The sequence below is a fragment of the Arvicola amphibius genome, chromosome 10 (assembly GCF_903992535.2).
Source record: "Arvicola amphibius chromosome 10, mArvAmp1.2, whole genome shotgun sequence".
In the NCBI taxonomy this organism is placed as follows: Eukaryota; Metazoa; Chordata; class Mammalia; order Rodentia; family Cricetidae; genus Arvicola; species Arvicola amphibius.
In genome coordinates this window covers 122,499,876-122,512,178 of record NC_052056.1, presented here as the reverse complement: position 1 = coordinate 122,512,178, position 12,303 = coordinate 122,499,876, and the positions used below count along the sequence as shown (strand labels likewise).

Sequence of the window (12,303 nt, the reverse complement as noted above, 5' to 3'; positions counted from 1 at the left end):
GTGAGTCTACTATGCTGTTTCCTAGCCCATGGCGGAGGGGCTTAGACCACCCCTTTCCCCACTTAACAGAAGGGAAAACCGAGGCCAGGTGCTGGTCTCTGCACCACAATTTCCAGCAAGAGGGAAAGAAGAGCAAAGGGCAAAGTAAGCAGCAGGACCTTCTTACCAGATCGCCAGCCCCTGCAAGTGCCGTGAAGCCCAGGCAGTGGGAGGTGGTATTTATACCTTCCCCAGGGGAGCTGGTGCCAAGATTGGTGACTGCTTCATCCCTGTGGAAAGCAGGGTGAGAATGCAGGCTAAGCCGACACCAAAGCTGGGTCAGCAAATGCCCACAGACATTGTGTCTCCACACAATAATGTCATTAGCTTTCAGATTCGGCTGCGCCAGTGTGTGCCCACTTTGCATGCATCAGCCATCCCGCTGCCAGGACAGGGCCATGCCAGGTTCATAGGTTGCAGTCACCAGGCCCTGGGGCACAGCAGACAGGGGCCTTCTCAGTGATCCTGGGGGAAGCCAGCAAAGAGGGACTTCAGGAAGAGGCCAGCCTTCATCCATCCGCCCACCCACACACTCAATGCCAATCCACCCACCCACCTACCCATACACTGTCCTGGATAGTTTTATGCCAACGTGGTACAAGTTAGAGTCATCTGAAAGGAGGGAACCTCAATTGAGAAAATGCCTCTATAAGATCCAGCTGTAGGGCATTTTCTTAGTGATTGATATGGGAGAGGGCCTAGCCAATTATGGGTGGTGCCATCCCTGGGCTGGTGGTCCTGGGTTCTATAAGAAAGCAGACTGACAGACTGAGCAAGCCATGGGGAACAAGCCAGTAAGCAGCTCCCCTCCAGGGCCTCTGCATCAGCTCCTGCCTCCAGGATGCTGCCCTGCTTGAGTTCCTGTTCTGCAGGGACAAGGCTGCCTGGAGGCTGGCTGAGGAGAATGAACTTCCTAGGGATGCTGGCTGCCGCACCTACTGGCCTTAATTGGATGTGCCTAAGAACTGGGTCCCAGTGTGGGAAAAACCTCTCAGAACTCCACTGCCGGCTCATCACTGCCATGGGCTCACTTTCTCTAGAGCAAGAGAGGGTATGTGCTGAGGCCAGGACAGCAGATTCTCTCTCCCACCCATTTTCCCTCCTCTCAACAGCACAAATGTACACACACACATACACACACCACACAGTACACACATATACACACACCACACCACACACGTACACACATATGCACACCACACACCACACACGTACACATACACACACGTAATACACATATACATACATGCATATCACATACACATACTTGTGTGTCTCAGTCCCTTGCCCGAGCTGTTTCTCACTTGTGCCAACACTCTGTTGCTTGTGCAGTTCCCACCTGCAGACCATCATGCTGTCTCTGGCATCTTCAAAGCCTGGAGCCTGACACGGACCGAGCATTACAAAGTAGACTTGAAAGCAGCAGGTAATTGGCATGCAAAAGGTGTAGCCACTGTGGGAGTCAACGTGGCAGTCCCTCAAAATTTACACATGGCTGGTGATGGGATAGGGTTCAGTTGACAGAGTTGACTATGGGTTCCCAAGTCAGATGAGGGGTGGTAGAGCCTTGTCCATACCCCAAACATCTCTCAGAGAGCACGGCAGGAGTGGGGCTGCCCTCTACCCAAACAGGCTTGGGCCTATTCAACTCTACAGAAACAAAGGCCAAATCATGATTAAGTCAGTCAAGATTCTGTTCCTCCCCAGGAAAGGGGCTTCTTGGAAATCATGTGAATGGCGGTCTATTAATCTGACTGATGGCTTGGAGAGTCCCTGCCTCCACTGCAGCGCTTCCTCCTTGGCCTCTTCCCTCCCCTAGTCCCACCATGTTAATAAGTGAGCTGGCCTCTAAAACTGTCTCTAGGGCCGTTCATAGCTGCCATCCTCTCCGTTGTTCAAGACCCTGCTCTCCAGCTCCTCTGCATTCTGGGACCACAGGTGCACAAAAAGCCAGTGGGGCTTGGGGACCCACACTTGCTTACATACACTTGAGCCCTGAGTTGGATCTGTAGCACCGACAGGAATACAAACCTGTAATCCCAGTAAAGGAAAGGTAGAGACAAGAAGATCAGAAATTCAAGGTCATCCTCAGCTACAGAGCAAGTCTGAGGCCAGTCCGAGCTACCTAAGAATCTGTCTTTAAAAACATGATTGTTTTGGTTGCAATGGAGAAACCAAGTTGGAGCTCACTGGAAAACTCCATCCCTGCTGATGTGTCAAAGGTGCCAAGCAGGCCGCTGCAGGGGAAAGTGACAGGAACTTATTTGCTGGGAGAGCCTTCACACCACAGCACAATCTGTCAGGGTCCATGGGTGCACTAGGGCATGCCGGTTATGAGATAACCTGCTCTCAACTGAGTTCAAGGTCTGCTCCACAGAAGGAGGTCAGGCTGGGAAGTTCACAGGCCTAGCGGGGAATGTACTACTGTTGTTTTGGTAAGTGGGTATAGTCAAACTGCCGAGATATTTGTTCATACCCACAGACCTGAGTGCTCAAGCTCAAAGGAGCTGCTCTCTATAGTGAGAAGTCGATGCAGAGACGCATAGCTGGTCAGCGTGCTAAGAAAAGTGACCGAGGGCTCCGGCCTAAAGGGGCATCTGTGTTTACCCCCACTCAAGACTCAGGAAACACTGAGGACGGGGAGGGGCTGCAGAATGTCACGCAGTGGACATGGCATGGCTACTGTACACATGAGCACACAGCAGCTGTGGTTACCTACACAAGATAAGGACGTTTCAGTGTGCTTAGGGGAGGGACATAGGAATCACCACCCTTAGCTGAGGAAACAGTGGCATTTGATGTTAATTTAATTTAATTGTGTGGTTACTGGTGGGTTGCCCATTGTCCTGGTGACTTCTTATTGTCAATTCCACACAATCTAGAACAGTGGCTCCCAACCTGTGGGTCATGACCCCTTTGGCAAGCCTCTGTCTCCAAAAATACTTACATTACGGTTCTCATTAGTAGCAAAATTACAGTTATGATGTAGCAAGTAAAATAATTTTATGGTTGGGGGTAACCTCAACATGAGGAGCTGTGTTCAAGAGTGGCAGCATTGGGAAGGCTGAGGACCACTGTGCCTTCACTGTGTCCCTCGCCTGAGAAGAGGGAACTCCAAATGAAGAACTGCCTCCAATAGGTTGGCCTGCTGCCATGTCTGTGGGGCACGGTCTTGACTGCTAATTGATGCAGGAGGATGCAGCCCACTGCAGTGGCGCCGCCCCAGGCAAGTAGGCCTGAGCTGTGTAAGAAAGGCAGCTGAAAAAGTCAGAGGGCAACCCAGGAAGCACCAGTCCTCCACGGGTGGAGAGCAACCCAGCAAGCACCAGCCCTCCGCGGGTGGAGAGCAAGCCAGCAAGCACCAGCCCTCCGCGGGTGGAGAGCAAGCCAGCAAGCACCAGCCCTCCGCGGGTGGAGAGCAAGCCAGCAAGCACCAGCCCTCCGCGGGTGGAGAGCAAGCCAGCAAGCACCAGCCCTCCGCGGGTGGAGAGCAAGCCAGCAAGCACCAGTTCTCCACGGGTGGGTTCTGCTTTGAATTCCTGGCCTACTTACTCCGTGATGGATGGTGGCCTGGAAGGACAAGACGAAACAGACACTTCCCTTCCTTAGGTCTGAGTGCTTTATCACAGAGGCAGAAGAGCACACTAGAACATCTATGTAAAAATGATAAGCATGGCCAGGGCGGTGGTGGCGCACACCTTTAATCCCAGCACTGGGGAGGCAGAGACAGGCGGATCTCTGTGAGTTCGAGGCCAGCCTGGTCTACAGAGTGAGTTCCAGGACAACTAAGGCTACCACAGAGAAACCCTGTCTCGAAGACAAAAGACAAACACAGCCTGATACACCATAGAGGGCTGATATCCATGGGAAACCTGCCTGTAATCTGAAGAGAAACAGTGAAGGAAGAATGGATGCGGGAAGAGGGGAGGGAGGAGAAACTTTGGGATGTAAAAGCAAACAAAAATAAATAAATGACACAAAAGTAGACAAACACATCACCCCATGAGCACGCAAAACTGCTTTTTATTTATAATAAATCTCGAATTTACGCGCATAGAAAGTACTGTGTTAAGATTCTTTATGATTCCTTATCAGGAATATTTGACTAAGGTCTATGTACCTTTCGACCTGTCCTCATCCGTCACACATTCATCTCTGGTGAAAGGGGTCATGGGTGGAAAACATCTCAGAAACCTTGGGCAGCTCCACAGCCCTCCTCTCCCCTCCCCGCAGTCACGGTTTCCTCCTCCTTCAAAGGGTAGGGGTGGGGCGGGGTTGGTACCTAGGGCATGGCTGTTTTAGAGCTGTGTCAGTTCCTCTTCAGAGGAGCCAGCCTGGCAGCTGTGGTGGCCCCACTCCCTCTGGGAGGCATCCACCGCTGTTCCACTCGGATCGAGCACTGTTTGCAGAGCCTTCTAAGTCCTGTCATTTTTTCAGCCCGTCATGCAAAAGAGAACGTGCTGGGACAGGGCTGTCCAGTGGCCCGAGCCTGTCTCCGTATTCAGCCACTCCAGCATCACCCATTTATTTCGCAGAGCCTACAGGGGACTCGGTGGGGATTAACTTACACACGCCGCATCTGGGTGCAGCTTACAACAACAGGTTACACAGGTTCGCCAAGCCTTTTGCTATGGCGTGACCCTTGTGTGGACGATGGGCCCAGTGCAGGGGAGGGAGCCACAGCTTCTCAACCGCTACATCTTCTGGATGTGCTCAGCCCATAGTGGTTCCTCTGAAAGTGTGTGTTGACTGCCTTGAAGAGAGAGAAGTCTCCACCAGAAGGAAGTTCCAAGACCAGAGCTCCAGGCTGGACCATTCATTGGGGACTTGGGGAACACAGGTGCAATGTATTTGAGAGCAGGTTGTCATCGGGACTTCCTGACATCATTAGCAGGCGTGTTAGGCCATGTGACTCCTTCTAGCCAAATAATAACCAGAGGCCTTTTAAGGCTCTCTTCCCGTGTGGTCCTGAGATGGTGGCGGGGTGACATGACACTCTTTATTCACCTTGAACACCATGTGCAGCCCAGCTCCTGCTGGCCAGGACACAAGGACACCTGTCGTTACAACCAGCTTGACCAATGCCCACAGCCACACAGACAGCAGGCTCTGGGGTCCCTTTTGAACCATCCCAATGTAGTGTGGTTAGGGGAGGGACATAGGAAGGACATGGCTAAGTTTTCTTTAATTGTGTGGCTACCCTAGACAGAAGCACTTCTTTAAACACCCTAAAAGAAACTGCCTGGGTGCCAGGATTTGCCAAAGTGGTAAGGAGGTTCTATCTGGGGTCTGGGGATCCGTAGCTGTTCAAGAGTCAGCTCTGGTGAGGTTTATTGTGGTCAACAGGAGAACCCAGACCAGTTGCCACATTGCAGAGCTCTGGGCTCCAGCCGTGGAGCACAGGAAATGCTCACTGCTTAGGCAAGGCAGGCATGGCTGCCTCAGGTCAGCGATGGCCATCCCAGCACTGGCAGCCCTTGCGTGGGAACAGTGGGCATTACAGTAGCCGAGGAGCCCTGGTCCGCCCCTCGAAAGCTGTGCTCTCAGGATAATGCACACCAGCTCTCTGCATCTCTGTTTCTCTGCAAATGAGAATGGCTTCAGCCAGGGCAGCCCTGTACTCAGGTAGCTTGCTTCCCGCAGAATGAAGGGCAATGGGATTGATTGACTGATAGGGGGACAGAGAAATGACACAGGAACGTGTGGGAGAAAAGAAGGAAGGATGGCTGGAAGCAAATGAACTGACAGATGGAAAGGGATAATTAGCTAATGGACTGATGGATGGATGGATGGATGGATGGATGGATGGATGGATGGATTGTGGATGGGTGGATGGATGGGTGGATGGGTGGGTGGGTGGATGGATGGGTGGATGGGTGGGTGGGTGGGTGGGTGGATGGGTAGATAGATGGGTGGGTGGTATCAAGGATGTATGAATTGATGGAAAGGAGAAAATATGGAAGGAAAGAAGGGAGGAAAGGTGGGTAGATGACCATATATGAAGGGTGGGCAGATGGACAGGAGAATGGGTAGGAGGGCAGATGAATGAATGGATTGTGGGTAGGTAGGTTGACGAACAAATAGATGGGAGGATAGATAATTAGGTATGTGGGTGAATGCACGGGTGGCTGGCTGGCTAGCTGAGTGGATGGATGGGTGGATGAGTGTGGGGGTGGATGGGAGGGTGGGTGAGTGGATGGGTGGATGAGTGGGCAGGTGGGTGGATGAGTGGGAGGGTGGTGAATAGATGGATGGTTGATTATGTGAAAGGATTATGTGAATGGATGAATGGACAGATGGACAGTTACTCAGATGTAGGCACTGGTGGTGAAAGCAAGCCTGTGGCAGAGGGGGCACGGTCTTAGCTGATAAGACTGAGGCACGTCTCTCTTCCCCTCCTTGCGGTCCTGGCCCCTCCAGCCTAGCCTCCACAGCCCCACCACAGGAAGTGACACAGACAGAGGGGCGTGGCTGGTGGGCTTTATTGAGCAGGATCGGGAGGGACACGCGCGTTGGGCACTGGGGTCCGCATACTCAGCTGCTCAGGAAGCAGCCGCGCTTGTGCCACTTCTGGTCGCGGATGCGGCGCACCGACTGCAGCTGCGGCTGGTTGGCATCCCACTCATTCCAGTGGCGGAACTCGCCGCGCTCCAACACGTACTGGCGTCCGCGGTAGCCAGGAAACTCGTAGCCCACCCACCTGCCGAGAATAACAGGTGAGTCGCGGTCCCCCTGTCGCCCTCCTCTGGCCAGGCACCTGCCTTGGCTCCTCCTTGGCTCCTCCTTGGCTCCCAGCGCCCGTTAGACTAACCATCAACTTTTTTCAAAGCACCCCCTGCGTCATCTCAGCACCGTTCCATTCTCCCAGGTCAGGCTGACTCTGAGCCTTCCCACCTGCCGTTCCTTCTGACTGGAGTGCTCTCCCTTAGCTGATCCTACCTCGCACACACCCCGGGGACTCACAGAAACGCCTTCCCCAGGGTTCCCATCACACTCATCATCAGACTGGCAGACCTGAGAAGAGCTACCCAGCTCTAACTGACCACGGGACCCCTATCCCTGACTGCTCAGGAAGAAGCTAGAGTACATTCTCACTGCCATCTTGCTAGGCTCAATCCCAGGTTCAAGCCCACAATGGAGAAGAAAGGCAAGGTGGCCCTGAGGTTGTGGCCCTGAGGTTTCTGTGACCCCAAAATCACATCAGCAGAGATAGCAAGCCTGCTCAGAGCTACACTCACTCAAGCTACTGATAGTTACAGAGAACATGAGATGAAGGTCACTCTGAGGGGCTGGAGAGATGGCTCAGCAGTTAAGAGCACTGACTGCTCTTCCAGAGGACCCAGGTCCAAGTCCCATCATCCATATGGTAGCTAACAACTGTCTGCAACTCCAAGATCTGACACCCTCCCACAGACATGTATGCAGGCAAAACACAAATGTATATAAAAATAAGAATAAATAAATTGAAAAAGAAAATATCACCCTGAGAATCAATCAGTTTGAGTTAGGACAGCCATAAAGACCTGGGTAGAGACCATGTGATTCACTCAACTGAAATAGAGCAAAACTGTCTAGGGGGTCTAGGCTGCCTAGAAACTTTTAACGGGGCAGAAGCAGGATGCTGGAGCATCCTAAGGGGCGGGGGAAAGAAAGTAAGGAGAGAGGGGCAAAGAGTAGGGAGGGGTTAAGAGCAGGGAGAGGGGGCGAGTGGCAAAGAGAATAAGGAGGAGGAGGGAGGAAGGGAGGGAGGGAGGGATAGAGAGAGAGAGAGAGAGAGAGAGAGAGAGAGAGAGAAAGAGGCTGTGAGTATGTGCACAGTGTTGTTCTGAACATTTTTCTTTTAAGACAGGATTTCTGTGTATCCCTGGCTGTCCTGGAACTTGCTCTGTAGACCAGGCTGGCCTCGAACTCAGAGATCCACCTGCCTCTGCCTCCCGAGCGCTGGGATTGGAGGTGGCACCACCACTGCTGGTGCTGCAGTTCTTGGATTTTTTTTTTTTTTTTGAGCCTAATTCTGGAGCCTAAGCCACCTTCAAACTCTCACTCTTCCTGCCTTGCCTCCTGAGTGCTAGGGTCATGGACTGGACCCTCCCCAATGGGCTTTGAGTGAGAATGGGTTCAGAGCATGGCTGAGTCTCTCGTGTGGGGGGCTGGCAGCCGTGGTAAATCTGGTGCTAAAGACGCAGCCGCCAGGAAGTGGAACCAGAGCTGCGGGGGCTGGGGGGGGGGGGGCTCCCTTACGTCCCGTTGATGACTCGGATGCTGGCCACACGGTCCTGGAAGCCATGGGCCCACAGGCTGGGCACATCATCATCCACGATCTCCATCTTGCGCCCACTGAAGGCTGGGTTCTCAAACAGGTGCACCTTGTGGTCTGGGCCATCCTGGGGGCAAAGCGTAAGGGTGAGTGGGCCCCACACCCAGAACAGAAAGAATTGAGTCACCCCATCCCTCTTCAAGAGATACCCCAGAGCTGAGCAAGACAGGGAAGGGGGCCGGACAGATCTCCTTCCACCAGTCACTGCCACGAGAAAGGGAAACTGAGGTTCAGGGGGACCCTAAGACTCATGCCCCAGCTTCCCCTCTTAGGCTGACTGTAGCTCGTCTTCCCAGTTTCCTCTCGGTTATGTAAATGAAGTCTGCTCAGACACTGTGAGGAACACTGGGTGGCTTCTGTGTTAATGGAGGTGGTGGCATTTCAGTGATTTAGCATCCTTGTGGACCACCGTCCCCTCCAGAAGCACCAGGGATGAGTGTAAACTGCCTTGAAGTGATTTTCTGGGTTGCTGAGGTTTGTGTTTCTTGCTTGAACTATGAGGGTTCTCAGGTTAATTGGTTTACTATGAAGGGGTTCACAGGCAAGTCTGGCAGTTCAAGACAAGGACCCAAGTGTTCTGCCCCAGTGCCCACTCAGGAGCCAGCTTCTTCTCACTCCACACCATTGTTGAGGTAAAAAACCTGATGCCTGTCCAGGAAGGATCGCAGTGGTCAAACTGGCCAGAGCAAGGTGCACATGCACACACACAAACACACGCACACACAGACACACAATCGGACAGCGACAGTCCTGACTCACGATGTGCAAAGGCCGGAGGGACAGGAGAATGTCATTACGTCGGCTGCTGGACCAGGCATCCCAGCGTGGGTAGTCGCCCTTCTCCAGAACAAACTGTTCCCCACGGAAGGCCCTGCACTCGAATGCCAACCACCTGAGGGAGGAAGGGACAGGGTCACCACTGGTGTGGCTGAGCAGGGACCCACATGCAGGGAAAAGAACAGGAAGGAGAGAGATTCCACCCCTAATTGAGTACAGACCCTTGTGCCTGCTGTTAGGGAACCTGCAGAGACTTGCTTGGGACTGATGCCCTGGGCCGAAACCTATCCTAGGACATCCTGAGAATTGTGCGCAGCTAAGTTGGGGGACTGGGGCTTGGTAAAGTCCCCCACAGAGCCTGCCTGCCATAGGTTGTGCAAGAGTTCCATGACTGAGGGGCTGGAGCCATAGCTCAGCTTTCAAGAGCACTGGCTGCTGTTACAGAGGATGTGGGTTCAACTCCCAGCACCCACATGGCTGCACATAAACCTCTGAACTCCAGTTCTGGATATCCAGTGACCTCTTCTGGTCACCAGAAGTACTGCATGTACATGTACAGAGACATGCAGGCAAAACACAAATAAACAGAATTTTAAAAATACATTTGTGGGTTAGTCCTGCTGTCATGCTTCTTCCTCCCCTTCTCCCTGTCCCCCTCCTCTTTCCTTCCTCCTCCCTGCCCCTCACTTCTCTCTTTGTATGTACTTTGTATGTACTGATTCGTGGCCATGAGATGCTGGGCTCCACACACTGGTAGAGGACACCATGGAGCAGGAGTGCATGGCGTTCTGAATCGTCAGCCAAAATAAACTGCCCAACCTCATTTCTGTCGGGTACTTTGGTCACAGTGGCAGTAATAGTGAATACATTCGTGCACGGGGCCGGGGAGATTGCTGAGTGCCCCATGGATAGCCGTGGTGTCTGCGTGAGCTCCTGTAACCTCAGTGGTGTTGGGGATGGAGATGGGAGCATTGCTGGGCCTGGCTGGCTGGGGGCCTAGCTCCAGGCTCAGTGAGGGCCCCTGACAGACAGTCTCAGCACTGGACTCAAGCTGAAGGCCAGAACTCAGTGAGTGCGGCAGGGCCGGCTTGCCTTGAGGGCGGGCTCCGGACACCTGGTTTCCTGACCTCAGTTTCCTCTGCGATGCCAGTTACAGAAAGGGGTGTGGCTCTCATAGGATGAGGATTCATGGTATAACTCATAGGAAACTTTACAGGGTCATAATTCCCACGGCTATTTAATGGTACTATTTCTTCTTACATGACTATTTTTTAGTTTTTAAAAACTTTCATGAGGTAGTGGCAGCGCACGCACGCCTTTAATCCCAGTACTCAGGACGCAGAGGAAGGGGGATCTCTGTGAGTTCTGTGAACCCCGTTGGTGTTCACTTGGTGTTTCACCTCGGAATATGGCCCCCGCTGGCCTCCTTCCTGTTCCTGCCATCCACCACTGGAATCTAAAGCCCGGAATCTGTCATTTTATGGCTGGGGAAACGGAGGCAAAGAAGGGCGGGGAGCTGCCCAAGGGCCCAGGGCAGATCTGAGACCTCCAGTTGCAGGAGGTTGGGGCAGTGGGCACTGCCCAGGTACTCACGGTCCAGACTCCACTTGGATGGAGCCCACCTTCTCCAGCAGGCTGTCAGTGAGGTTGGGACACTCGGCCGAGAGCTCACATCGCTTGCCCTGGAAGTTCTCCAACTCATACACAATCACCTGGAAGGACAAAGACAAAAGGCTCGCCCCTGGTGGGCTCCAAGGGCCTTGAGCTCCCTCAGAACAGCAGGGAGGTCCCACCTACTTCCTCCTCTCCCAGGTGAATCACATGGGTCTGCACCGCCCCCTGGGGGCCAGAGTGAGCAATTACAACAATGCCACAGGCCGTTTAAAATCACCAAGACCTCAGATGTCCCCTCTAAGGCCTCAGCATGTTTTGGAAGGGACAGAGTCAGCTACGTCACACTGCCCATGCTTCTTCCAGCCCATGCTTCTTCCAGCCCATGCTTCTGCCACCTGCGTTACCTCATGGCAATTCTGGGACTGGGGACATCACTTCCATTTTAAAGATGTCAACGCCCAAAGACATCAAGAAACACCAACAAAGTCACACAGAAAAGAAGCTACATCCCTTGATTCCTGGTGTCCCTGAGCTCCACTGAGTCAACTGCTGTCCTCAGTCCTGGGCTCGCGGTTCTGTGGAGACCCCTGTACCTTGTAGCTGCCCCCAAGGCCTCCATGGCTCTTGCCAGCTGCAGCCTGCTCTGGTGCACTGTGCTGTTCTGCCATGTCTCCAGGAACGTGTCTGCCTCAAGCTGGAAGGGAACAGGGTCACAAGCTCCACGCAGCAATAACAGTAACAGCCACATCAAATGTGGCTGGAACCAAACCGTAGTGAGGCCTTTGCTGCCCACATCTCATGGCCACGAATCAAGATTATAGTCATTCAGTCATTCAGCAAACACCCCCTAGGTACCTGCTTTGGGCCATGCATCTGAGCCAATTAGTGGGATTGGGGAGTCTCAGGAGCTCAGAAAATCAAGACCACTTTACTGAGGCCACAGGGAAGAAAGGACTCGGACTGGATAGGCACTCCCCACCAACAACCCCCCAAAATGCTCCCTTCACAGGGCTTGGTATCTTCATGGGCTCTCTGAAGCCTCATTGCCCAAGACTGGACACCACAGCCAGCATGAACAGCAGACCACAGCAGGCAGGAGAAACAGACAGACAGACCAAGCAGCTGTGAAACAGGCTAGGTCTGTGAAACCATCCTAGGGCATAAAGCTGGCTACCCACGCCACAATCTTACTGAGTGCTTGCTGTGTTCCAGGCACTTGCATAGTGGACCCTGACAGTCTCTCTTAGCCTACAGGTGCAGAGACATGGAACCCAGGTTTTGTAGACACCAGCATTGGTGTACAGACATGCACACATATACTGTCCTGCACACATACTCCTGTCCCTGACCTTTGCCTCCCTTATGACCTGTCCTGGCACAGGCATGAGGCCCATCGTGCCCAGCAGCTTTGCTCCACATCTAACCAGCATCAGTGGACACAGGGCTCAGCCCACCTCGTGGGAATGCCCCACTATACCTTCCCTTTCTCGGAGCCACCCAGTCCTTGGCAGCCCGGTTCTGAGCCCACACACACAGCTGGGATCCAACCTCAGGCT

General features: G+C 53.3%; 1 protein-coding gene across 1 annotated transcript; it reads right to left on the bottom strand.

Annotated features, from left to right (window-relative positions):
* Positions 1–6,573: 6,573 nt before the first annotated feature.
* On the bottom strand, positions 6,574–11,415 carry Crybb3 (crystallin beta B3). Its single transcript, XM_038346403.1, has 5 exons — positions 11,341–11,415; positions 10,727–10,845; positions 9,116–9,248; positions 8,281–8,423; positions 6,574–6,739 (listed from the first exon to the last, which is right to left on the bottom strand). Exons 1-5 carry the CDS (start codon positions 11,413–11,415, stop codon positions 6,574–6,576), a joined length of 636 nt encoding a protein of 211 aa, XP_038202331.1.
* Positions 11,416–12,303: the final 888 nt, after the last annotated feature.